Source organism: Tachypleus tridentatus, chromosome 10, assembly GCF_004210375.1.
Source record: "Tachypleus tridentatus isolate NWPU-2018 chromosome 10, ASM421037v1, whole genome shotgun sequence".
Taxonomy (NCBI): Eukaryota; Metazoa; Arthropoda; class Merostomata; order Xiphosura; family Limulidae; genus Tachypleus; species Tachypleus tridentatus.
In genome coordinates, this window is record NC_134834.1 from 23,512,324 (window position 1) to 23,536,954 (window position 24,631).

General features: G+C 32.9%; 1 protein-coding gene across 1 annotated transcript in view; it reads left to right on the forward strand.

Annotated features, from left to right (window-relative positions):
- The first annotated feature begins 699 nt into the window (after positions 1–699).
- The window catches only part of LOC143228883 (DENN domain-containing protein 1A-like), a 31,153-nt gene continuing 7,221 nt past the window's right edge, over positions 700–24,631 (forward strand). The window contains exons 1-7 of the mRNA XM_076460306.1: positions 700–711; positions 5,069–5,119; positions 5,813–5,858; positions 7,653–7,754; positions 8,360–8,584; positions 18,361–18,498; positions 19,202–19,240. Of these exons, the coding sequence (XP_076316421.1) occupies positions 704–711; positions 5,069–5,119; positions 5,813–5,858; positions 7,653–7,754; positions 8,360–8,584; positions 18,361–18,498; positions 19,202–19,240 (609 nt within the window). The 5' untranslated portion in view covers positions 700–703. The remainder of the gene's footprint in view (positions 712–5,068; positions 5,120–5,812; positions 5,859–7,652; positions 7,755–8,359; positions 8,585–18,360; positions 18,499–19,201; positions 19,241–24,631) is intronic.

Consider the following 24,631-nt stretch of genomic DNA (forward strand, 5'->3'; position numbering starts at 1 on the left):
AAATGAATAATGGCTGCTTCTGATAGTGTTGAGTACCTGACCTAGTGCATAGACTGCTGTACCCATAACACTGATATCTGTAGGTTACATTTAAGTGGTTAAGTACCAATCTTTCACAGAATTTATTAATTAATTCTCACATTTTACTTAAAAATGCATGTTCAGTATACATTTCAATATCTTCACTTTGAGTTAATGTAAGTCAGTGGATAACAGTATAATACAAGCCATTCTTTTCACCTGATTTTTAAGAAGCTTCAAAATAGGTGGAAAACATAACTAACAATTTATCAACTAAATTATTGTGGTAAACTTTTAAGCATAATTTTCTTAATACTGTCTACTTGTTGATACAAAATACATCTGGTAAAGACTAACAGAGCACAATGCTCACATGTATTTTGTGAAAAATGCTATCAAAGATGAATCTGTAGGATTTTAGTAAACATCAGGTTGAAACTTCTGTTTTTTTTCCTGTTTTTGTTTAGTGCCATAACAATCAAAAACTGTAGAAGTATTTTTATGTATTTTATAACCTTTTTGCTTATGAATATGTTCCTATAGCTGGTGAATATTAGTAACTTCATTGTTCTGTTTCTGTTTCATATTCTAGCTTGCTCCATGAAAGGAGAATAGTTATAACATCCAAACGGCTGAGTCGCTTAAGTGCTTGTGTTCAGGCTGCTAATGTTCTTTATACCCAATGCAATGGTGAGTTTTCATATGTTTTGTACAATGGAAAATTGATACTTTCTTAGTTTAAGAGCATGGGAACAGTAAATATAAAATATGTTCTATGTATTTTAGGTGTTTCTTATTCAAATATAAAATATTTTCTGTATTGTTTAGATGTCTTTTACTCAAAGATAAAATACATTTTATCTGTTTTAGGTGTTTCTTATTTAAAGATAAAATATGTTCTGTGTGTTTGTGGTTGAAGGAATGTATATGTATAATTTTCCATGTTGGACTACAGCAGTGGCTTCCATCAATTTTGGCCCAACATTTGTACATCATGCACACTGTAAAATTTCCCAAAATTTCCTCCCCTGCATTATGTATACACGTATATTTTATTTCCAAACCAAGCCTTAACAACTACAACAGAACCATTGCATATGTTAAAAACATCACCAAGGCAAAGACTGTAATATGGGATACAAGATGTACCCTGAGTTTCAAAGTGACTCTTTAAATAGGATCCACAGAGCAGTAGCGTCATACCACCTATCAGTCTTGACATCTGTTTGCTGGTCTCACATGTAAAAGAAAAAAGAATAAACATAACATGAGTGGGGAGAATAAGAATAAATTGGGAATGCAAGGTGTGGGTGTTCACACTCACAATATCCCACATCTGTAGGAGAGCAAGGTGTGGTTGTTAACACTCGCAATATCCCACATCTGTAGGAGTGCAAGGTGTGGGTGTTCACATTAGCAATTTCCCACATCTGTAGGAGAGCAAGGTGTGGGTGTTCACACTCGCAATATCCTACATCTGTGGGAGTGCAAGGTGTGGGTGTTCACATTAGCAATTTCCCACATCTGTAGGAGAGCAAGGTGTGGGTGTTCACACTCGCAATATCCTACATCTGTGGGAGTGCAAGGTGTGGGTGTTCACACTCACAATATCCCACATCTGTAAGAGAGCAAGGTGTGTGTGTTCACACTCACAATATCCCACATCTGTAGGAGAGCAAGGTGTGTGTGTTCACACTCACAATATCCTACATCTGTGGGAGTGCAAGGTGTGTTCACACTCACAATATCCCACATCTGTAGGAGAGCAAGGTGTGGTTGTTAACACTTGCAATATCCCACATCTGTGGGAGTGCAAGGTGTGGGTGTTCACACTCGCAATATCCCACATCTGTGGGAGTGCAAGGTGTGGGTGTTCACACTCACAATATCCCACATCTGTAGGAGAGCAAGGTGTGTGTGTTCACACTCACAATATCCCACATCTGTAAGAGAGCAAGGTGTGTGTGTTCACACTCACAATATCCCACATCTGTAGGAGAGCAAGGTGTGTGTGTTCACACTCACAATATCCCACATCTGTAGGAGAGCAAGGTGTGTGTGTTCACACTCACAATATCCTACATCTGTGGGAGTGCAAGGTGTGTTCACACTCACAATATCCCACATCTGTAGGAGAGCAAGGTGTGGTTGTTAACACTTGCAATATCCCACATCTGTGGGAGTGCAAGGTGTGGGTGTTCACACTCGCAATATCCCACATCTGTGGGAGTGCAAGGTGTGGGTGTTCACACTCGCAATATCCTACATCTGTGGGAGTGCAAGGTATGGGTGTTCACACTCGCAATATTCCACATCTGTGGAGAGCAAGGTGTGGGTGTTCACACTGCAATATCCTACATCTGTGGGAGTGCAAGGTGTGGGTGTTCACACTGCAAATATCCTACATCTGTGGGAGTGCAAGGTGTGGGTGTTCACACTCGCAATATTCCACATCTGTAGGAGAGCAAGGTGTGGGTGTTCACACTCGTAATATCCCATCCCACATCTGTAGGAGAGCAAGGTGTGTGTGTTCACACTCACAATATCCTACATCTGTGGGAGTGCAAGGTGTGTTCACACTCACAATATCCCACATCTGTAGGAGAGCAAGGTGTGGTTGTTAACATGCAATATCCCACATCTGTGGGAGTGCAAGGTGGGGTGTTCACACTGCAATATCCCACATCTGTGGGAGTGCAAGGTGTGAGTGTTCACACTGCAATATCCCACATCTGTGGGAGTGCAAGGTGTGGGTGTTCACACTCGCAATATCCTACATCTGTGGGAGTGCAAGGTGTGGGTGTTCACACTCGTAATATCCCACATCTGTAGGAGAGGAAGGTGTGGGTGTTCACACTCGCAATATCCTGCATCTGTGGGAGTGCAAGGTGTGGGTGTTCACACTGCAATATTCCACATCTGTAGGAGAGCAAGGTGTGGTGTTCACCCTCAATATCCTACATCTGTGGGAGTGCAAGGTGTGGGTGTTCACACTCGCAATATCCCACATCTGTGGGAGTGCAAGGTGTGGGTGTTCACACTCGCAATATCCTACATCTGTGGGAGTGCAAGGTGTGGGTGTTCACACTCGCAATATCCCACATCTGTAGGAGAGCAAGGTGTGGGTGTTCACACTCGCAATATTCCACATCTGTAGGAGAGCAAGGTGTGGGTGTTCACCCTCGCAATATCCTACATCTGTGGGAGTGCAAGGTGTGGGTGTTCACACTCGCAATATCCTACATCTGTGGGAGTGCAAGGTGTGGGTGTTCACACTCGCAATATTCCACATCTGTAGGAGAGCAAGGTGTGGGTGTTCACACTCGCAATATCCCACATCTGTGGGAGTGCAAGGTGTGGGTGTTCACACTCGTAATATCCCATCCCACATCTGTAGGAGAGCAAGGTGTGGGTGTTCACACTCACAATATCCCATCCCACATCTGTAGGAGAGCAAGGTGTGGGTGTTCACACTCACAATATCCCACATCTGTAGGAGAGCAAGGTGTGTGTGTTCACACTCACAATATCCTACATCTGTGGGAGAGCAAGGTGTGTGTGTTCACACTCACAATATCCTACATCTGTGGGAGTGCAAGGTGTGTTCACACTCACAATATCCCACATCTGTGGGAGAGCAAGGTGTGGTTGTTAACACTTGCAATATCCCACATCTGTGGGAGTGCAAGGTGTGGGTGTTCACACTCGCAATATTCCACATCTGTAGGAGAGCAAGGTGTGGGTGTTCACACTCGCAATATCCTACATCTGTGGGAGTGCAAGGTGTGGGTGTTCACACTCGCAATATTCCACATCTGTAGGAGAGCAAGGTGTGGGTGTTCACACTCGCAATATTCCACATCTGTAGGAGAGCAAGGTGTGTGTGTTCACACTCACAATATCCCACATCTGTGGGAGTGCAAGGTGTGGGTGTTCACACTCGCAATATCATACATCTGTGGGAGTGCAAGGTGTGGGTGTTCACACTCGCAATATCATACATCTGTGGGAGTGCAAGGTGTGTGTGTTCACACTGCAATATCCTACATCTGTGGGAGTGCAAGGTGTGTGTGTTCACACTCGCAATATCCTACATCTGTGGGAGTGCAAGGTGTGGGTGTTCACACTCGCAATATTCCACATCTGTAGGAGAGCAAGGTGTGGGTGTTCACACTGCAATATCCTACATCTGTGGGAGTGCAAGGTGTGGTGTTCACACTGCAATATTCCACATCTGTAGGAGAGCAAGGTGTGGGTGTTCACACCCAATATCCTACATCTGTGGGAGTGCAAGGTGTGGGTGTTCACACTGCAATATCCCACATCTGTGGGAGTGCAAGGTGTGGATGTTCACACTCAATATCCTACATCTGTGGGAGTGCAAGGTGTGGGTGTTCACACTCGCAATATCCTACATCTGTGGGAGTGCAAGGTGTGGGTGTTCACACTCGCAATATTCCACATCTGTAGGAGAGCAAGGTGTGGGTGTTCATACATCTGTGCAATCTTTCACTGCCTACATAATGTCGCTCTCCAAAAATATGTTCCATTTTTTTCGTTATAGGTTTGGTCTTGCTCTTTTCAATACACCCCTTAATTTTTATGTTAATAGTTACCTAATAGTTGAAATAATTATTTTACACATACACATAGTTACATTTCATTTTCTTGTTGAAATTCGTTAAGATATTTTTATTGAAGCTAAAATAAATAAGATTAGTTTTTGTAGGTTAACAACACGTTATTCTAAAACAAATTATGTGAAGGGCTTTGAAGCTAGTTTATTATTTTGAAATCACATTCCATTTTATTTATTTATTCGAGCGTGGGTTTGATACAATTATAGATTTTGTAGCTAATGAACCAGATTTAAATATGTGCAATATCCAAAAGTATTCAACACACTTTAAGCTGTAAGTACATTATAAAAGGAGTTGTCAATCTCTTAAGATTTTTTAAGTGGTCAGTGTCCATTAATATTTATTGAAAACAGAATATTTTTAAAACAAATCAAACATTGAGCATCCTTTCACATTTTAAATTTCAGGCAGCATATAATTATTCCAGTGTTACCAGTGCGTCTACTCGATTACTTAAGGTAAGGCAGTGAAAGGTATTTAAGTGTTATATTTCAAACGTACAGTGTAGTAAGTATCTGGTATGAACTATGTTCTAATGTAGTAAGCTGTGTAAATATTGAAATATATTTAATCTGGTAATCCTTTCTAAAGTAAAATGTTAATACATTTGTTTGAAATATTTTTTTTCTATAGTCCTTGTAACTGTAATAAAGCACTGTGTGAGCCATATGAATAAATGTATTGATAATTACTCAATTTTAGTGATTTTTATTAAAAAATATTCAGAAATTTGGTTATCATATATACCAGGAAACAGTCTTTTTCTTTATTCCAGTTGACTTAAACAAAAGGCTGGATAGTAAACAAAATACATATAGTGAGCATGTTTAGTATTAAATTTGAATGTCTTAAGTGATTTCTTAAGCTATTTGTTGTTTTTATACTGTGTATAATATTGTTTTTGAACTTTAGACAGTTTTCTTTTGTCTGTACACATAATCCTCTAAACCATAACTTCTAATGTTTCTTTAATTACTTGTGTATTTTGATATACATTAAATGATCATAGCTCCATCAAAGCTTGTCTTTTAATTTGATTCTAATGTCTGTATTTTTTTGTTGAATCTTTCCATAGCTGATGTAATTGGAATAAGAACTGCTTGTGTTATCTTATGATTAGGCATCTAATATGTCTCTTATTTGTTCTCTAGTGCTCCAATGCCTTTTTTAATTGGTGTGTCAGAACCAACAATGTCGGTACGTGTTTGTAGTGTTTTGTCTTTTCAACACTCAGTTATACCTTTCGTGAATGTATTACAGAGTTTTTATTTTGCTAACCTCTAGTAGAGAAATGTAACTGTACTGTGAGACACGTGAAGTTTTTCCTGTTGGGCTATTTAGAGTAATCAAAGGTACACATAACACTAAAAAATATGACTAACAATGAAGACATTGGCTGATTATTTTGTGTAAGCCGTTATTTCTTCTTGTTAGTTTTCTGTATATATGTACAAGTCACTTGTATTAACTGATGCTTATTCTATATCAAAGTTATTTCAATTATGAGGTATAGAGTTGCTTACCTTGATGAGAATATCTTAATAATTGGGATCCATAAAATATCTTTGCATAGAGAAAAACTAGAAAAGTAGTAAGTAATAACATTAAGTACTGTTTTCTTTATGTGATTCACTCTGATAGTCATCAGAAAACATACAGTAATAAGAAGTTACATCAAGGATAGTGTTACAACACTTTACTAAAATTACATGGGCCTGAGAATGTAAACTTCATACAAGTTGTTTTGGTTTTAATAACTGATTTTCCATAATTCAGTTGTGCAGATTTCCAAAACAATATTCATTTTCTTTTTATCACGTAAGGATTTCTGACAAATTTGGAACTAAAAATAAAAACTTACTTAGATTAAATTATTATTTTGTTTACTGCAATTAACTTTTTTTTATCATGTTTGTTAACAAAAGTACAAACAAACTGAAGAACATTGATATCAAATAAATATGCATCCTGATTTCTTTTGTATCTTTTAGTCTCAAAACTGTGCATTATTATTTTTCTTTAAGTATTTGTGATGTGACATTTTGTGAAAAGTCTTTATGTGATGGAAAAAAATGGATATTATGTTTGGATTCAATGTACATGAAGTTACCAAAGAAATGTAAAAATTTGAAGACAATAAAACCACCACAGGCCTGTGTTATCAGTATTATCTTCACTTATGATCCTGTTTCTTTAGTTATAAATTCACACATAAAACTATAAGAGAATTTCATGTAGACTATTATTCTAGTTGAATACTGTGACTTTTTACAATATTATTTCTTGAAACTGTAAATGGAATTTATTATTGAAAAAAACACCAAAAAAGAAAAAACTTTCCTCATCAGTTATCATCGCCAGGTCCACAGTTTTGAGTGTTTGAACTAGTTTCTAGCATAAGGACATCATCATACAGCAATTTATGATGTATCAAAATATCTAAGTGATTAAAGTTGAGGATAATTTGAAATAATGATGTAATTCTGTTTTATGTGAAAGTTGTGAACTTTTGAATAACTGAGTTTTTTTTTTACCTATTTTTCATCATTAGTAAAACTACATTATTGGCAAATAAAAAAATAAGATGTACAACTTAATCACTTTTGAAAGATAGACCATTTTTCATCAGGAATAAAATCAGTAAATTAAAAAAAGGTTTTTTTTTCCTTGATGTGTTTGTAATTTATTTCGGTTTACTATTTGTAGGGCACTTTTAAGAATGTGTTAAAATACCTTTTTTAAGTCATTTTTTCTGATATTAAAAGTACTGTTTACATACATTATGTTTCTTTGGTCTTTCTGTTATGTTTTTATGTAATCCGCTGAATAATGACCTTTTCTTTCATGCATTTAATCAGATGCATTCTGATGAAGTGCATTCTGGTGCAATCTTCATGGAATAAAAAAAAAACTTGTTGTGTTAGTATTTAAGGCAATAATAACTTGTGTTATTGGAATCCCAAAAATATATAAAAGTCATTGACCCTGCAGCAGGTCGACCAGACTGAACTGGGAGATGTTGTACTCTTGGATGCCGATGCAAACAAAATTTCCACTCCTTTTGATGACCTCCAGACACTGCCTAGTGAAATAGTAAGTCTAAGGGCAAGTTAGGGTTAATATAGCAAGTGTTTTCAACTGTTCGTGTGAAACTTGTTAAAAATACTGCCAAATTTTAAAACTTGATCTCATTGGTCAAATAGATAAAAAAAACAGTTATTGTTCTTGAAATGTGCAATATGTCAAATAATAGTCAACCTAAAAAACGTTGTACAAAGTGAAAGAATTTCTAGATAAATAAGCTAATTAATATATATATTAATAGAAAACAAAGTAATCATGGTATTAAAAAGAAGGATTTCAATACTCATTCAGTGACTTTAAAGTGATAATGTTACGTTACGGATGTTTGTTATGAAATACTGCTTTAAACAAGTTTCCATTTTATTTGATAAATATTTTTACTTTGATTTCAAACTATATTTGCCATTTAAAATGTGATTCAAAAATTTATATTTACATACATTTGTTACTTAAGTTCACCAAAAACAATTGTTACATTAGTTGTTTATTCTAAGCACAAATAAAATTTTCTTTCTTTTATAAATTTTTAAAGAAATAATTTTTTATCCAAGTCTTAAGGTAAAAAATATTTTAAAAATATATATATATTTTTTTGTCCACCATCTACACCAAAGATTACTTCTTTGAAAAAGAACCTGAAGAATCCAAATGCCATGCTAGGAGACGGAGTAGCTCGTGCCTTTTTACGTGCTATGGTCCAGTTGATTGGAGGTTATAGAGTTGCTCTGAAATTGCAATTAGGAGAAAAAATCAGCTTTGATCCACAAAAATTTATCCAGTCGAGGCCTTCTATGCAAACATTTTTAGAAAAAATATTAAATCTTCAGTTGTTTCAACAGGTAATGATTTAATATCATAGAATATTTTAATGTACTCTAAGGACACAACATCAGTTATTCACTGACTGCATGCATGTTGATTTAATATACACATTGAAAAAGGCTTAGGAATAATTAAATAAACCTATACATATGCTAATACTTTGACATTTGGGGGGATTTAGTTAAATGGGAAGTTTAATAAGAAAAAAATGTAAATTCTAGAAAGAATTAAAATCAAAATATGTTGTTTGTTTTAATTTGATGATTCTAACAGATAGAAATGGGATTTTCTATCTTGTATCTTGGATATTAGTTAATTAGGGTTAAAAAGTATCAATTTAACAAGTAAGCATTGGTCTGCAAACTTGTGACATCATAAAATTTGAATTAAAAATTAAACTTAGAATTCACTTTGTAAAAAGTAGGCTCAAATTGTTATTTAAAAAGAAAAATGCTTTAGAAGAAACAAAATTGTTTGAAACTGCAAATAAACAAAAACAAAACACCAAAATAATGATGAAATTGGAAACCATGAGGTTTTTTGGGTCAGCTGAACTGTTTTTAAAATGTGGGTCACAGTTATAAAGAAATTCCAAAGGAAGTCATAGTGGAAGCAGAAAAATGTAACAGATCTCTCTTTTTTGTGGTATTTATGTGAATACTAATGTATTAAAAAAGATATATGTAATCTTCTCAACTTCTTCACAATCTGTCTTGGTTTTTCTTGTTATCTTTCCATAAAGATTGTATGCTCATAACTGTCTCTTAAGTCTGAGTTGATAGATCTTAGAATAAGCGTGTTATTCAATAACACCTTCATATGTCCCTTGTGCTTCTCTTGTATGATTTAAAAATGGGATTTGATTGTCATTGTTATAGTACACAAACAATTCCAAGGTACAGAGTGCATATTTGCAGAAATGGGACACAAGCTATGACTTCATATTCACTATCCGGGCATGAGAACCACACATTTTGTGATCAAAAGTTTAAAGTTATAGGAGGACATAAGATAATGTTAAAATCTTTGTATAGATCTGTGTTATTATACTAGCAATTTTTGTTTTTATAATGGTTCTAATCATTTTTATTTTTTGTTATCTCAGATATGTGAGAGTTCTTGAGTGTACCCCCTTCCTTACAAACCATTACGATTTGAGTGTAATCATTACGATTTTGGTGTATACATTACGACTATACGCTCATACAGACCAATATTACGACTTGTTGCAACTCCCAAATTATTATATATTATATAGGCCTATACAATAAAGTGATAAATTGTTCCCTCAGGACTTGAAAGGGGTGAAAAGAAAATTTCTAGTGAGATACAAACAAATTTTGATAATAAATAAAAGACATAGTCCAAATGGCTACTTGTGATAATCATGTTTGTGCTTGAAATAATAAAAAATATTTGTATCTCCGACATCTACCAGTAGTTTGAGGGAGGTGCTTCTCCATACTGGATACGTGGGGGAATCCATAGTTACGTCATCAGTGCTTGTCAGCCAGTCAACACTCGCGTAGATGGATATTTCTCGTTTTCTAAGCGGCATAGAAACACCAATGCGATCGTTCACAAGATGGAAAAAAAGAGGCCTCGTTCACCAGATTGTCTTGTTTCTGGCAAATCTAAAAGGACCAAAACTGTGAAAGGGCTCTGTCTACAATCATTACGATCAGTCATTTGAAATAGTTGGCATATCTGCAGAAGGAGGTTTCAGCTACTGAACTGAAAAGAAAATTGAGAATTACCACTTAAGATTATCTTAATTGTATAAAAACAGGTGTGGGAGTTTTCCATCTTGGGAATTCCAGGGGAATCTATAAAATATAAGAAAAACATTTCTTGTATTACTGCTCATTTAAACTGTATGAAACAAATTTTTGTACTTTTTTTAATGTGCCTCAAGGTTTTGAATATATTTCTGTTAATTTTCGTGTATTGACCTATTTATTATGCTTATTGTTTTTTATTGTATGACTGTATGATGTGCATTTCATTTTGCCAGTTTTCTTGAAACAGAAATGACATGGCACTTAGTGATATATCTGTGAAAAACAAATAGTTAGCAGTGGTGTGAAGAAAGATATTATTCAAATACTCTATGGACAGTGGGTACAGAAAATTAACATATTCCAACACTGTCTTCATATTGTCTATAATTGCTATCTGAATGATAGAAGCAAAGACCTTTCATAATCACCAAAGGAAAAAACGATTTGTATAACAATTTATTTTCAGCATGAGTAAGTAACCAAACTCCACAATATCTACAAGTACAGTCATGAAAGCTTGCCTAAGGAAAAAATAAGGCAAAGAAAGAAACTACAGACAATTGCTTCAGCCCCCCCAGTGGCACAGCGGTATGTCTGCAGACTTACACACTAAAATCCGGGTTTAGATACCCGTGGTGGGCATTGTGTAGGTTTGTGCTTAATTCTAAACAAACAAACAATTACTTTAACAGTAAGATTCCAAGCAGAAAATTGATGAAAGTCTGTCAATAACCAATAAGAAACAAGACTTGCTGATGTCCTAAAACAAAAGTAACGGAAACGTGCAAGAGAAAAGGATCTCATCAGAACACTGTCAGCTTGTGAACTACCTAAGACAGAAGTGCAAGTGAGAAACCAGGTGAAAAATGCATTAACTGAGGAGGTTACCTTGGTATTGTGGAAGTTACCAGTTAGTTCATTGAAGTCCAAGAAGTCGAGAATGACCTCAGTTAAGGACTGGACTAAGACCACGAAGTATTAACATAAAGAAGACTACAACTTCAACCAATTTCATTGGTTTGTTGGTTAATTTCAAAATCCAATTAATCTATTTCTTGATGAATTCTAAAGACAGCTTCAACAGCATGATTGGACAGTTTTGTTCCAGACACTCGTTTCTCTTTGTTTAAAGAAATGCCTCTTGTTATTGGTCCGAAATGTACCTGTATCTAATTTTCAAATGGCTTTAATAGTGACTTTTTGTTTAATGGTAATAGAAGAAGGAGGTTCTTACTTATAGCACGTGTTTTGGTTTTGGTAATTTCTGCACTGTTTTTGTACAATTAAGTTTTTTTTTGTTTGTTTGCAATTATTATGCATATATGCTTATTTGTTGAATATTTCTAGTGAAACTATTGAGATATAAAACTGCTAAGAATTTCTTACTCTGCTTAGCAGCTTGCAGTTATATGTAAAGATATCTTTATAATGACCACCACTGATCAAACATACTACTTGTCTGAGTTAGAGCTGGGTGATTAGTGGAACTGGGATAATTAAGTAATTGTCAAGCTTGTTAATCAGTTACATTCACCTGACTGATTATTCTTGGGAGACTTGAGTACTTAAGTTAAATTTCAAGTAGCTTATAATTTGCATAAGTATAACATTAATCAAGTAACCTGAACCACATTTAATTCATCAAAAATAATGGTGAGTAATTGGCATTTCAGTCACTTGCATAGTTTGAATAGTTTAAATTAGAATAATAGATAACACTAGTTTTGATTAATCAATTATTTTATGTAACACTAACTGAAGTTATCAGCTAACTAAACTAATTGACCACTTTTAGTCTTAGCTCATACGTGATGTGCTCCTAAAACACATGTTCTCATTACCTAGTTTATTGATGTTCCTGAAACACATGTTCTCAATATCTAGTTTATTGATGTTCCTGAAACACATGTTCTCAATATCTAGTTTATTGATGTTCATGAAACACATGTTCTCAATATCTAGTTTATTGATGTTCATAAAACACATGTTCTCAATATCTAGTTTATTGATGTTCATGAAACACATGTTCTCAATGTCTAGTTTATTGATGTTCCTGAAACACATGTTCTCATTACCTAGTTTATTGATGTTCCTGAAACACATGTTCTCATTACCTAGTTTATTGATGTTCCTGAAACACATGTTCTCATTACCTAGTTTATTGATGTTCCTGAAACACATGTTCTCATTACCTAGTTTATTGATGTTCCTGAAACACATGTTCTCATTACCTAGTTTATTGATGTTCCTGAAACACGTTCTCATTACCTAGTTTATTGATGTTCCTGAAACACGTTCTCATTACCTAGTTTATTGATGTTCCTGAAACACATGTTCTCATTACCTAGTTTATTGATGTTCCTGAAACACATGTTCTCATTACCTAGTTTATTGATGTTCCTGAAACACATGTTCTCATTACCTAGTTTATTGATGTTCCTGAAACACATGTTCTCATTACCTAGTTTATTGATGTTCCTGAAACACATGTTCTCATTACCTAGTTTATTGATGTTCCTGAAACACATGTTCTCATTACCTAGTTTATTGATGTTCCTGAAACACATGTTCTCATTACCTAGTTTATTGATGTTCCTGAAACACATGTTCTCATTACCTAGTTTATTGATGTTCCTGAAACACGTTCTCATTACCTAGTTTATTGATGTTCCTGAAACACGTTCTCATTACCTAGTTTATTGATGTTCATGAAACACGTTCTCATTACCTAGTTTATTGATGTTCATGAAACACGTTCTCATTACCTAGTTTATTGATGTTCATGAAACACATGTTCTCATTACCTAGTGTATTGATGTTCATGAAACACATGTTCTCATTACCTAGTGTATTGATGTTCCTGAAACACATGTTCTCATTACCTAGTTTATTGATGTTCCTGAAACACATGTTCTCATTATCTAGTTTATTGATGTTCCTGAAACACATGTTCTCATTATCTAGTTTATTGATGTTCCTGAAACACATGTTCTCCTGATTATCTAGTTTATTGATGTTCCTGAAACACATGTTCTCATTATCTAGTTTATTGATGTTCCTGAAACACATGTTCTCATTATCTAGTTTATTGATGTTCCTGAAACACATGTTCTCATTATCTAGTTTATTGATGTTCCTGAAACACATGTTCTCATTATCTAGTTTATTGATGTTCCTGAAACACATGTTCTCATTATCTAGTTTATTGATGTTCCTGAAACACATGTTCTCATTATCTAGTTTATTGATGTTCCTGAAACACATGTTCTCATTATCTAGTTTATTGATGTTCCTGAAACACATGTTCTCATTATCTAGTTTATTGATGTTCCTGAAACACATGTTCTCATTATCTAGTTTATTGATGTTCCTGAAACACATGTTCTCATTATCTAGTTTATTGATGTTCCTGAAACACATGTTCTCATTATCTAGTTTATTGATGTTCCTGAAACACATGTTCTCATTATCTAGTTTATTGATGTTCCTGAAACACGTTCTCATTACCTAGTTTATTGATGTTCCTGAAACACGTTCTCATTACCTAGTTTATTGATGTTCCTGAAACACATGTTCTCATTATCTAGTTTATTGATGTTCCTGAAACACATGTTCTCATTATCTAGTTTATTGATGTTCCTGAAACACATGTTCTCATTATCTAGTTTATTGATGTTCCTGAAACACATGTTCTCATTATCTAGTTCATTGATGTTCCTGAAACACGTTCTCATTATCTAGTTTATTGATGCTCCTGAAACACATGTTCTCATTATCTAGTTTCTTGATGCTCATGAAACACATGTTCTCAATATCTAGTTTGTTGATGTTCATGAAACACATGTTCTCATTATCTAGTTTATTGATGTTCCTGAAACACATGTTCTCATTATCCAGTTTATTGATGTTCATGAAACACATTCTCATTATCTAGTTTATTGATGTTCATGAAACACGTTCTCATTATCTAGTTTATTGATGTTCATGAAACACGTTCTCATTATCTAGTTTATTGATGTTCATGAAACACGTTCTCATTATCTAGTTTATTGATGTTCATGAAACACGTTCTCATTATCTAGTTTATTGATGTTCCTGAAACACATGTTCTCATTATCTAGTTTATTGATGTTCATGAAACACATGTTCTCATTATCTAGTTTATTGATGTTCATGAAACACATGTTCTCATTATCTAGTTTATTGATGTTCATGAAACACATGTTCTCATTATCTAGTTTATTGATGTTCATGAAACACATGTTCTCATTATCTAGTTTGTTGATGTTCATGAAACACATGTTCTCATTATCTAGTTTATTGATGTTCCTGAAACACATGTTCTCATTATCCAGTTTATTGATGTTCATGAAACACGTTCTCATTATCTAGTTTATTGATGTTCATGAAACACGTTCTCATTATCTAGTTTATTGATGTTCATGAAACACGTTCTCATTACCTAGTTTATTGATGTTCCTGAAACACATGTTCTCATTATCTAGTTTATTGATGTTCCTGAAACACATGTTCTCATTATCTAGTTTATTGATGTTCCTGAAACACATGTTCTCATTATCTAGTTTATTGATGCTCATGAAACACATGTTCTCATTATCTAGTTTATTGATGCTCATGAAACACATGTTCTCAATATCTAGTTTGTTGATGTTCATGAAACACATGTTCTCATTATCTAGTTTATTGATGTTCATGAAACACGTTCTCATTATCTAGTTTATTGATGTTTCTGAAACACATGTTCTCATTACCTAGTTTATTGATGTTCCTGAAACACATGTTCTCATTATCTAGTTTATTGATGTTCCTGAAACACATGTTCTCATTATCTAGTTTATTGATGTTCCTGAAACACGTTCTCATTATCTAGTTTATTGATGTTCCTGAAACACATGTTCTCATTATCTAGTTTATTGATGTTCCTGAAACACATGTTCTCATTATCTAGTTTATTGATGTTCCTGAAACACATGTTCTCATTATCTAGTTTATTGATGTTCCTGAAACACATGTTCTCATTATCTAGTTTATTGATGTTCCTGAAACACATGTTCTCATTATCTAGTTTATTGATGTTCCTGAAACACATGTTCTCATTATCTAGTTTATTGATGTTCCTGAAACACATGTTCTCATTATCTAGTTTATTGATGTTCCTGAAACACATGTTCTCATTATCTAGTTTATTGATGTTCCTGAAACACATGTTCTCATTATCTAGTTTATTGATGTTCCTGAAACACGTTCTCATTACCTAGTTTATTGATGTTCCTGAAACACGTTCTCATTACCTAGTTTATTGATGTTCCTGAAACACATGTTCTCATTATCTAGTTTATTGATGTTCCTGAAACACATGTTCTCATTATCTAGTTTATTGATGTTCCTGAAACACATGTTCTCATTATCTAGTTCATTGATGTTCCTGAAACACATGTTCTCATTATCTAGTTCATTGATGTTCCTGAAACACATGTTCTCATTATCTAGTTTATTGATGCTCCTGAAACACATGTTCTCATTATCTAGTTTCTTGATGCTCATGAAACACGTTCTCAATATCTAGTTTGTTGATGTTCATGAAACACATGTTCTCATTATCTAGTTTATTGATGTTCCTGAAACACATGTTCTCATTATCCAGTTTATTGATGTTCATGAAACACGTTCTCATTATCTAGTTTATTGATGTTCATGAAACACGTTCTCATTATCTAGTTTATTGATGTTCATGAAACACGTTCTCATTATCTAGTTTATTGATGTTCCTGAAACACATGTTCTCATTATCTAGTTTATTGATGTTCCTGAAACACATGTTCTCATTATCTAGTTTATTGATGTTCATGAAACACATGTTCTCATTATCTAGTTTATTGATGTTCATGAAACACATGTTCTCATTATCTAGTTTGTTGATGTTCATGAAACACATGTTCTCATTATCTAGTTTATTGATGTTCCTGAAACACATGTTCTCATTATCCAGTTTATTGATGTTCATGAAACACGTTCTCATTATCTAGTTTATTGATGTTCATGAAACACGTTCTCATTACCTAGTTTATTGATGTTCCTGAAACACACGTTCTCATTACCTAGTTTATTGATGTTCCTGAAACACACGTTCTCATTACCTAGTTTATTGATGTTCCTGAAACACATGTTCTCATTACCTAGTTTATTGATGCTCCTGAAACACATGTTCTCATTACCTAGTTTATTGATGCTCCTGAAACACATGTTCTCATTACCTAGTTTATTGATGTTCCTGAAACACATGTTCTCATTACCTAGTTTATTGATGCTCCTGAAACACATGTTCTCATTACCTAGTTTATTGATGTTCCTGAAACACATGTTCTCATTACCTAGTTTATTGATGCTCCTGAAACACATGTTCTCATTACCTAGTTTATTGATGCTCCTGAAACACATGTTCTCATTACCTAGTTTATTGATGCTCCTGAAACACATGTTCTCATTACCTAGTTTATTGATGCTCCTGAAACACATGTTCTCATTATCTAGTTTATTGATGTTCCTGAAACACATGTTCTCATTATCTAGTTTATTGATGTTCCTGAAACACGTTCTCATTATCTAGTTTATTGATGTTCCTGAAACACGTTCTCATTATCTAGTTTATTGATGTTCCTGAAACACGTTCTCATTATCTAGTTTATTGATGTTCCTGAAACACGTTCTCATTATCTAGTTTATTGATGTTTTTGAAACACGTTCTCATTATCTAGTTTATTGATGTTCCTGAAACACGTTCTCATTATCTAGTTTATTGATGTTCCTGAAACACGTTCTCATTATCTTGTTTATTGATGTTCCTGAAACACATGTTCTCATTACCTAGTTTATTGATGTTCCTGAAACACATGTTTACATTACCTAGTTTATTGATGTTCCTGAAACACATGTTCTCATTATCTAGTTTATTGATGTTCATGAAACACATGTTCTCATTACCTAGTTTATTGATGTTCCTGAAACACATGTTCTCATTACCTAGTTTATTGATGTTCATGAAACACGTTCTCATTATCTAGTTTATTGATGTTCATGAAACACTTTCTCATTATCTAGTTTATTGATGTTCATGAAACACGTTCTCATTACCTAGTTTATTGATGTTCCTGAAACACACGTTCTCATTACCTAGTTTATTGATGTTCCTGAAACACACGTTCTCATTACCTAGTTTATTGATGTTCCTGAAACACACGTTCTCATTACCTAGTTTATTGATGTTCCTGAAACACACGTTCTCATTACCTAGTTTATTGATGTTCCTGAAACACATGTTCTCATTACCTAGTTTATTGATGTTCCTGAAACACATGTTCTCATTACCTAGTTTATTGATGTTCCTGAAACACATGTTCTCATTACCTAGTTTATTGATGCTCCTGAAACACATGTTCTCATTACCTAGTTTATTGATGTTCCTGAAACACATGTTCTCATTACCTAGTTTATTGATGTTCATGAAACACGTTCTCATTATCTAGTTTATTGATGTTCCTGAAACACATGTTCTCATTATCTAGTTTATTGATGTTCCTGAAACACATGTTCTCATTATCTAGTTTATTGATGTTCCTGAAACACATGTTCTCATTACCTAGTTTATTGATGTTCCTGAAACACATGTTCTCATTATCTAGTTTATTGATGCTCCTGAAACACATGTTCTCATTATCTAGTTTATTGATGTTCCTGAAACACATGTTCTCATTACCTAGTTTATTGATGTTCCTGAAACACATGTTCTCATTACCTAGTTTATTGATGTTCCTGAAACACATGTTCTCATTACCTAGTTTATTGATGTTCCTGAAACACATGTTCTCATTACCTAGTTTATTGATGTTCCTGAAACACATGTTCTCATTACCTAGTTTATTGATGTTCCTGAAACACATGTTCTCATTATCTAGTTTATTGATGTTCCTGAAACACATGTTCTCATTATCTAGTTTATTGAAGAGCGTCTTGAATTACTGAATTCTGGAAAAGGATTTCAAGATGAGTTTGAATTTGAGGTCAACAGTTATGAAGATAAAAACACTAGCGGACTAACAACTCAGTACAAAGAATGGTTGTTTACCATGAAGGTTAGTGTAATATGTGTTTGTAGCTGTGGAGGCTTAATGTATTTTATCTTTAAATTGCAGTTTATTGTAATTTAGCTATCGTAAGTTGTATCCACCCATTACAGGTTTTCTTACGGAAGAGTACATTATCTTTTTAACATTTCAGTGGAGACTGATTCCAATAAGGTTGTTTTAGTTGAAAATTAAATGCACACATATATATTAACTTGTATGTAGCTAATATAAATTTTCCCCAAAGATGATGAAAATATTGTTATTGTTTTACCATCTTCAGGCTTGTGCCCCATTGTTCCTTTAATGTATGAATATTATATCGACCAGGAGTTAATTTTCACTTAAATGTATAAATTTCCTTAGACAAAGTAAAAATTGTTAGTTTCTATAGTGTCTAGTGAAATTAATGTATCCCTTTAGAGAAATAAACATGCAGTTTAATTGCAATATACAAGATAAAATTAAATAGAAAAATATTTTTTTAGTACTGAACTCTTTGGACAGTTTGTTGTTAAACTAACCACTCAAATTTTTTTGGTTATCCACTCAAACATTTGTTAGTTTAAGTCATTTGAACAAGACTTCATTGATTCATTTCTTATTTTAATAAATTTACATAATTTTATGAAATGACAATTTTGTTGCATTTCATGTAATTGGTTTTTATGACTGAACTCCATAATCTCATTTTAATGGTTTAATTTTTCAGAAAGGTGGTGGTGCATTCTTCAAAAGTGTGAAAAGTAAGGTAAGCCATTGAGAAATGATGATCTATTGAGACATAAGATTAATTTGAGAGAAAAAGTTGCGTGTTTCTTGAGAAGACCTACTTCAAAATTTTTGTTTGCTCCCAGACTAGTTCTTTTAAAATTTTTAATGGCTTGATTTTAAATTGAGATTGGTACTCGTATAATTGATATGTATAGTTTCTGAATATATTTATATAAATGGGTTTTTAAATGCTTTAAAGTTTCAAAGAATTTATCCTACAAGAGTTTGCTCACATATTCATGTTTTTGTAGTTGAATTAAATTTTGTTATGAAAAACTATGTACATAAATAATAATATTACCAATTAAAATTTTAATGTTAACAATTAAATTTTCAGTATAATGCTAACAATGAAATTCTTAATGTAATGCTAACAATGAAATTTTCAATGTAACGCTAACAATGAAATTTTCAATGTAACGATAACAATGAAATTCTTAATGTAACAATAACAATGAAATTTTCAATGTAACGATAACAATGAAATTTTCAATGTAATGCTAACAATGAAATTAATCTAATGATAACAATTATATTCTTAATGTAATGATAACAATTATATTTTTAATGTAATGATAACAATTAAATTCTTAATGTAATGATAACAATTAAATTCTTAATGTAACGATAACAATTAAATTCTTAATGTAACGATAACAATTAAATTCTTAATGTAACGATAACAATTAAATTTTTAATATAACACTAACAATTAAAATTTTAATGTAATGCTAACAATGAAATTCTTAATGTAACGCTAACAATGAAATTTTCAATGTAACGCTAACAATGAAATTTTCAATGTAACGCTAACAATGAAATTTTCAATGTAACGATAACAATTAAATTCTTAATGTAACGATAACAATTAAATTCTTAATGTAACGATAACAATTAAATTCTTAATGTAACGATAACAATTAAATTCTTAATGTATCGATAACAATTAAACTCTTAATGTAACGATAACAATTAAACTTTTAATATAACACTAACAATTAAAATTTTAATGTAATGCTAACAATGAAATTTTTAATGTAACGCTAACAATGAAATTCTTAATGTAACGCTAACAATGAAATTCTTAATGTAACGCTAACAATGAAATTCTTAATGTAACGCTAACAATGAAATTTTCAATGTAACGCTAACAATCAAATTTTCAATGTAACGCTAACAATGAAATTTTCAATGTAACGCTAACAATGAAATTTTCAATGTAACGCTAACAATGAAATTTTCAATGTAACGCTAACAATGAAATTTTCAATGTAACGCTAACAATGAAATTTTCAATGTAACGCTAACAATGAAATTTTCAATGTAACGCTAACAATGAAATTTTCAATGTAACGCTAACAATGAAATTTTCAATGTAACGCTAACAATGAAATTTTCAATGTAATGCAAACAATGAAATTCTTAATGTAACGATAACAATTAAATTTTCAATGTAACGCTAACAATTGAATTTTTAATGTAACGATAACAATTGAATTCTTAATGTAACAATAACAATTAAATGTTTAATTTAACCACAAAAATGTTATCCAAGTTCCTAAAGTTCTTGATGTTTCAGTATGAGCTTGTTCATGTTTATCAGTTAATCCTTTCGTAACAGCATGATAGACTTCACATCACTTAGATTGTAGAAGGACGTTTATGCAACAATACATATGATATCTCTGAAATATCCTCACAAAATCCAGTAATGTTTTGTTAAAAATAATAAGTATCTTGTACGCAAAAGTGACATTATTTTAATTATATCTTTCTAATAAAAATATATTATTTACCTGTTATAGTTATTTAAACTTGAACTATTAATAGTTTGGGTGAAAGTTGATTTTCATTTTAAGCATCAAAATACGTTTCTTTGTCTTTTGGTTTTAGTATTCCATTTGCATGACCTCTAGAACGTAAATAAATATAAAAAGACATAAGGTAAATTTTTATATTCCTCATTTTCTCTGTGATACCACTCGCTCTAGTTGTGATGATCCATGTAAAATGCAATGAAATGATCAACATTAGGAAATAGGAAAAGAAATCAATAAATACATATATTTTAATGTTTTTGTAGAATAGCCTTAAAGATCTTCTGTTTATGTTCATAATTTCAGGTCTTTTCCTTTTCACATACAGTTAATTTTTAATATTTTATTTTACTATCTTGTCCTGTACCATTTCTTATTCCTCTTGTCTCTTGTCATTGGTGCCGTCTGGCAGAGATGCTCAGTCTAATGGCAAAACTTTCTTACACCATAATATTTTAAGCTAAATGTTCATGAAAATACTTTTGAAGTGCCAAAGATATAAGAATACGTTTTTAGACAAATTATTAATTATTTGTCACTCTTTTGATGGATAAGTGACTGAATATTAGTAATAAATTTGATATGAGTAAATATCTTCCTAAGCTTAGGTGTAATAAGAATTCATTGGTGTTATCATCGTGTGCAAACACTTCAATGCAGGATGGTGCAAGATGTAGTGACACAAGAAAGAAAGAATGTATGATGAGGGTTTTATTGAATAAGTTTTACATGGACAGGTAATGAAGATGAACCTAGTGGGTTGTGTGTTGAATGTGGAACATTGTTGAATAACAGTAGTTTGCATCCAGCAAAGTTAAAATGACATCTAGAAGCCAAAAACTCCCAATTAATAAATCCAACTTCCAAGTATTTCAAAAGAAAGTATTTGAAATTAAATGCAAGGAAAGCTACATTTCATTCGTTTGTCCATCAGGACAACGAAGGTGATTTTTTTGCATCATGTCGTGTTAGTTACTACATTGCAAAAGCAGGTAAAGCTCATACAATTGCAGAAGATATGATAAAACCATGTGCAAAAGACTTGATAGAGTGCAAGAAGATGAGAAATTTCTTAAAAACATTAATTCTGTGTCACTTTCTGACAATATGGTTTCTTGAAGAATCAAGGTCATGTCAGCAAATTACTTAATGGAGATAATAAGGCAAGTAAAAGCAAGTACAATTTTTTCCCTTCCGATGGATGAATCAACAGATGTCGTGAGTTATGTGGTGTTGCTTGTGTTTGTTTGCTATATTCATGAAGCTAGTTTTGAAGAAGACATGCTAATTTATAAAACTGCCTACTCAAACAGGTGAAGAAATATTTAAACTAATCCATTTATTTGTGGAAGAACATGAGATTCAATGGCAGCTTTGCTCAAGTATTTGCAGTAAAGGGGGTTGCAGTTATGATTGGAAAATTTCCAAGCGCAATAGCATGCATATAAAAGAGAAACCCAGACATGGAGAGTATCCACTGCTGTCTTTAACGTCATGCACTTGCAATGAAACAAATGCCAGAAGACTTAAACTAGGTTTTGGGTGATGTGAAAAAAATAGTTAATTTTATAAAATCAAGACCACTCAATGCAAGGATTATTAGTTTACTCTGTGAGGATATGGGAAGTTTACATGAAAATTTGCTGCTTCATACTGAAGTCCAATGGTTTTTGCAGGGAAAAGTGTTTGCTCAGTTTTACAAGCTGTGTGAGGAGATAGGCTATTTTCATCTGAATATCATTTTGAACTTGCATACAAATAAAGGGACGAATGCTGGATACAAAAAGTGGCTTACATTTCGGATGTATTTGTCTATTTAAATGAAGTGAATGCTACAATGCAGGGTACCAGGGTAATAGGAACCTCTTCAATGTATGCTAAAACTTTGGGGTGAATGTATACTGATGGAATAACTTGATTGCTTCAAAAATCTCAGTGGTTCTTTTACTTATGAATAAAATTTCCTTAAGTGAAGATACAAAGGTTTCAGCCTTGCAGCATGCATCTGATTTGTGTAAAACTACTGGGGAAGTACTTTACTCCTCATTTAGAAAAATTGCTGTGGATTCAGAATCTCTTTGTTGACTCTACAAATACCAACAATTTGCCTTTGAAAGAAAAAGAATAGCTTATAGAAATTTCAACTGATAACACCCTAAAAACAAAACTTCAGCAGGAAGAAATTATTCAATTTTGGATTCAAATGGTCATAGAATACCCTGAAATAAGTAACAGAACTTTGAAAATTTTAATGTATTTTCCAACTACTTATTTTTGCAAACAAACGTTTTCAATGTATACATCTACAAAGACCAAATTTAGAAACAGGCTAAATACTGAAGATGATTTATGCTTACAAGTAACAACCATAACTCCAAATATTGGACAATTTTGTGAACAAAAACAAATCCATCCAAGCAACTAATAAATAAGTACACTACTTTTTCTGATATAAATTTTGCAAGCAGAAATTTTTGAAGAAGTAAGCAGAAATAAAAATTTGTCTTTAAATATTGATATTTTTAATAAATTTATATTCTGAAAGCTTGAAGTAAACTTTATCTTGTGCTAGTGAACAATTGTTTCTATTTTTAATGTATTTTTTGTGTTGATGCTCCAGAATGATCTTTCTTTCTGATGTGAAGCTCTCCAGGTCCAAAAGGTTTGGGGACCCCTGCTATAGATGATCATGCAGCCAACAATACTGTAGATAGTTGCATAACATAATGTTTAGGGACAACAAGTGGCATGTTGGTCCATCCCATCCTTTAAGCCAAACTGAAACTATTAAATAAATTTTAAAAAAATAAGCTAGCCTTTATTATTCATGTAACTATCAAGCTTTCTTTTAAACTCATTCATATTTACTGCCTTCACAACATAAGAAGGCAGCCTATTCCAGAGGCCACCCACCCTATTTGAAAAGTAAAATTGTCTCAGCTGAAATGGCTTCAACCTTGCCTTAATCTATATTTGTGTCCTCTAGTTCTGTAATTCTCACTGTTAAGTATGAAAACTGTTAATACATCAACATTATCAATTCTTCTTACAAACTTCAATCAGATCCCCCTCTAACCCTTTTTTTCAAGAGAAAACAATTTTAAAAATTTTAATCTCTCCTCATATGACAACCCCTCCATCCCAAGTACCATTCTAGTAATCCTCCTCTGAACTGTCTGCAACAGCTCAGTGTCTTTTTTAAGGTAACAATACTCTAAATGTGGCCTATACAATAAAATTATTGCCTCTTTAGGCTTGTATTCAATATTTCTTTAGATATAACCTAAAATCCTATTTGCCCTACAACTAGCAGCAGCACACTGCTTGGATGGCTTAAGAGACTGATAAACCATTACACCAAGATCCTTTTTTTTTTATGACACTGTTAAGGTTATTCCCATCCATATTATGATAATCTATATGCATTGTCTTACATTTATCACAGTTAAAACCCATCTGTCATTTATTTGTCCAACTTACTAAATGATCCAAATCATTTTGTAAAGCAGGTGCATTTTCTTTGTAGCCAGTAACACCTAAGACGTTTTTCA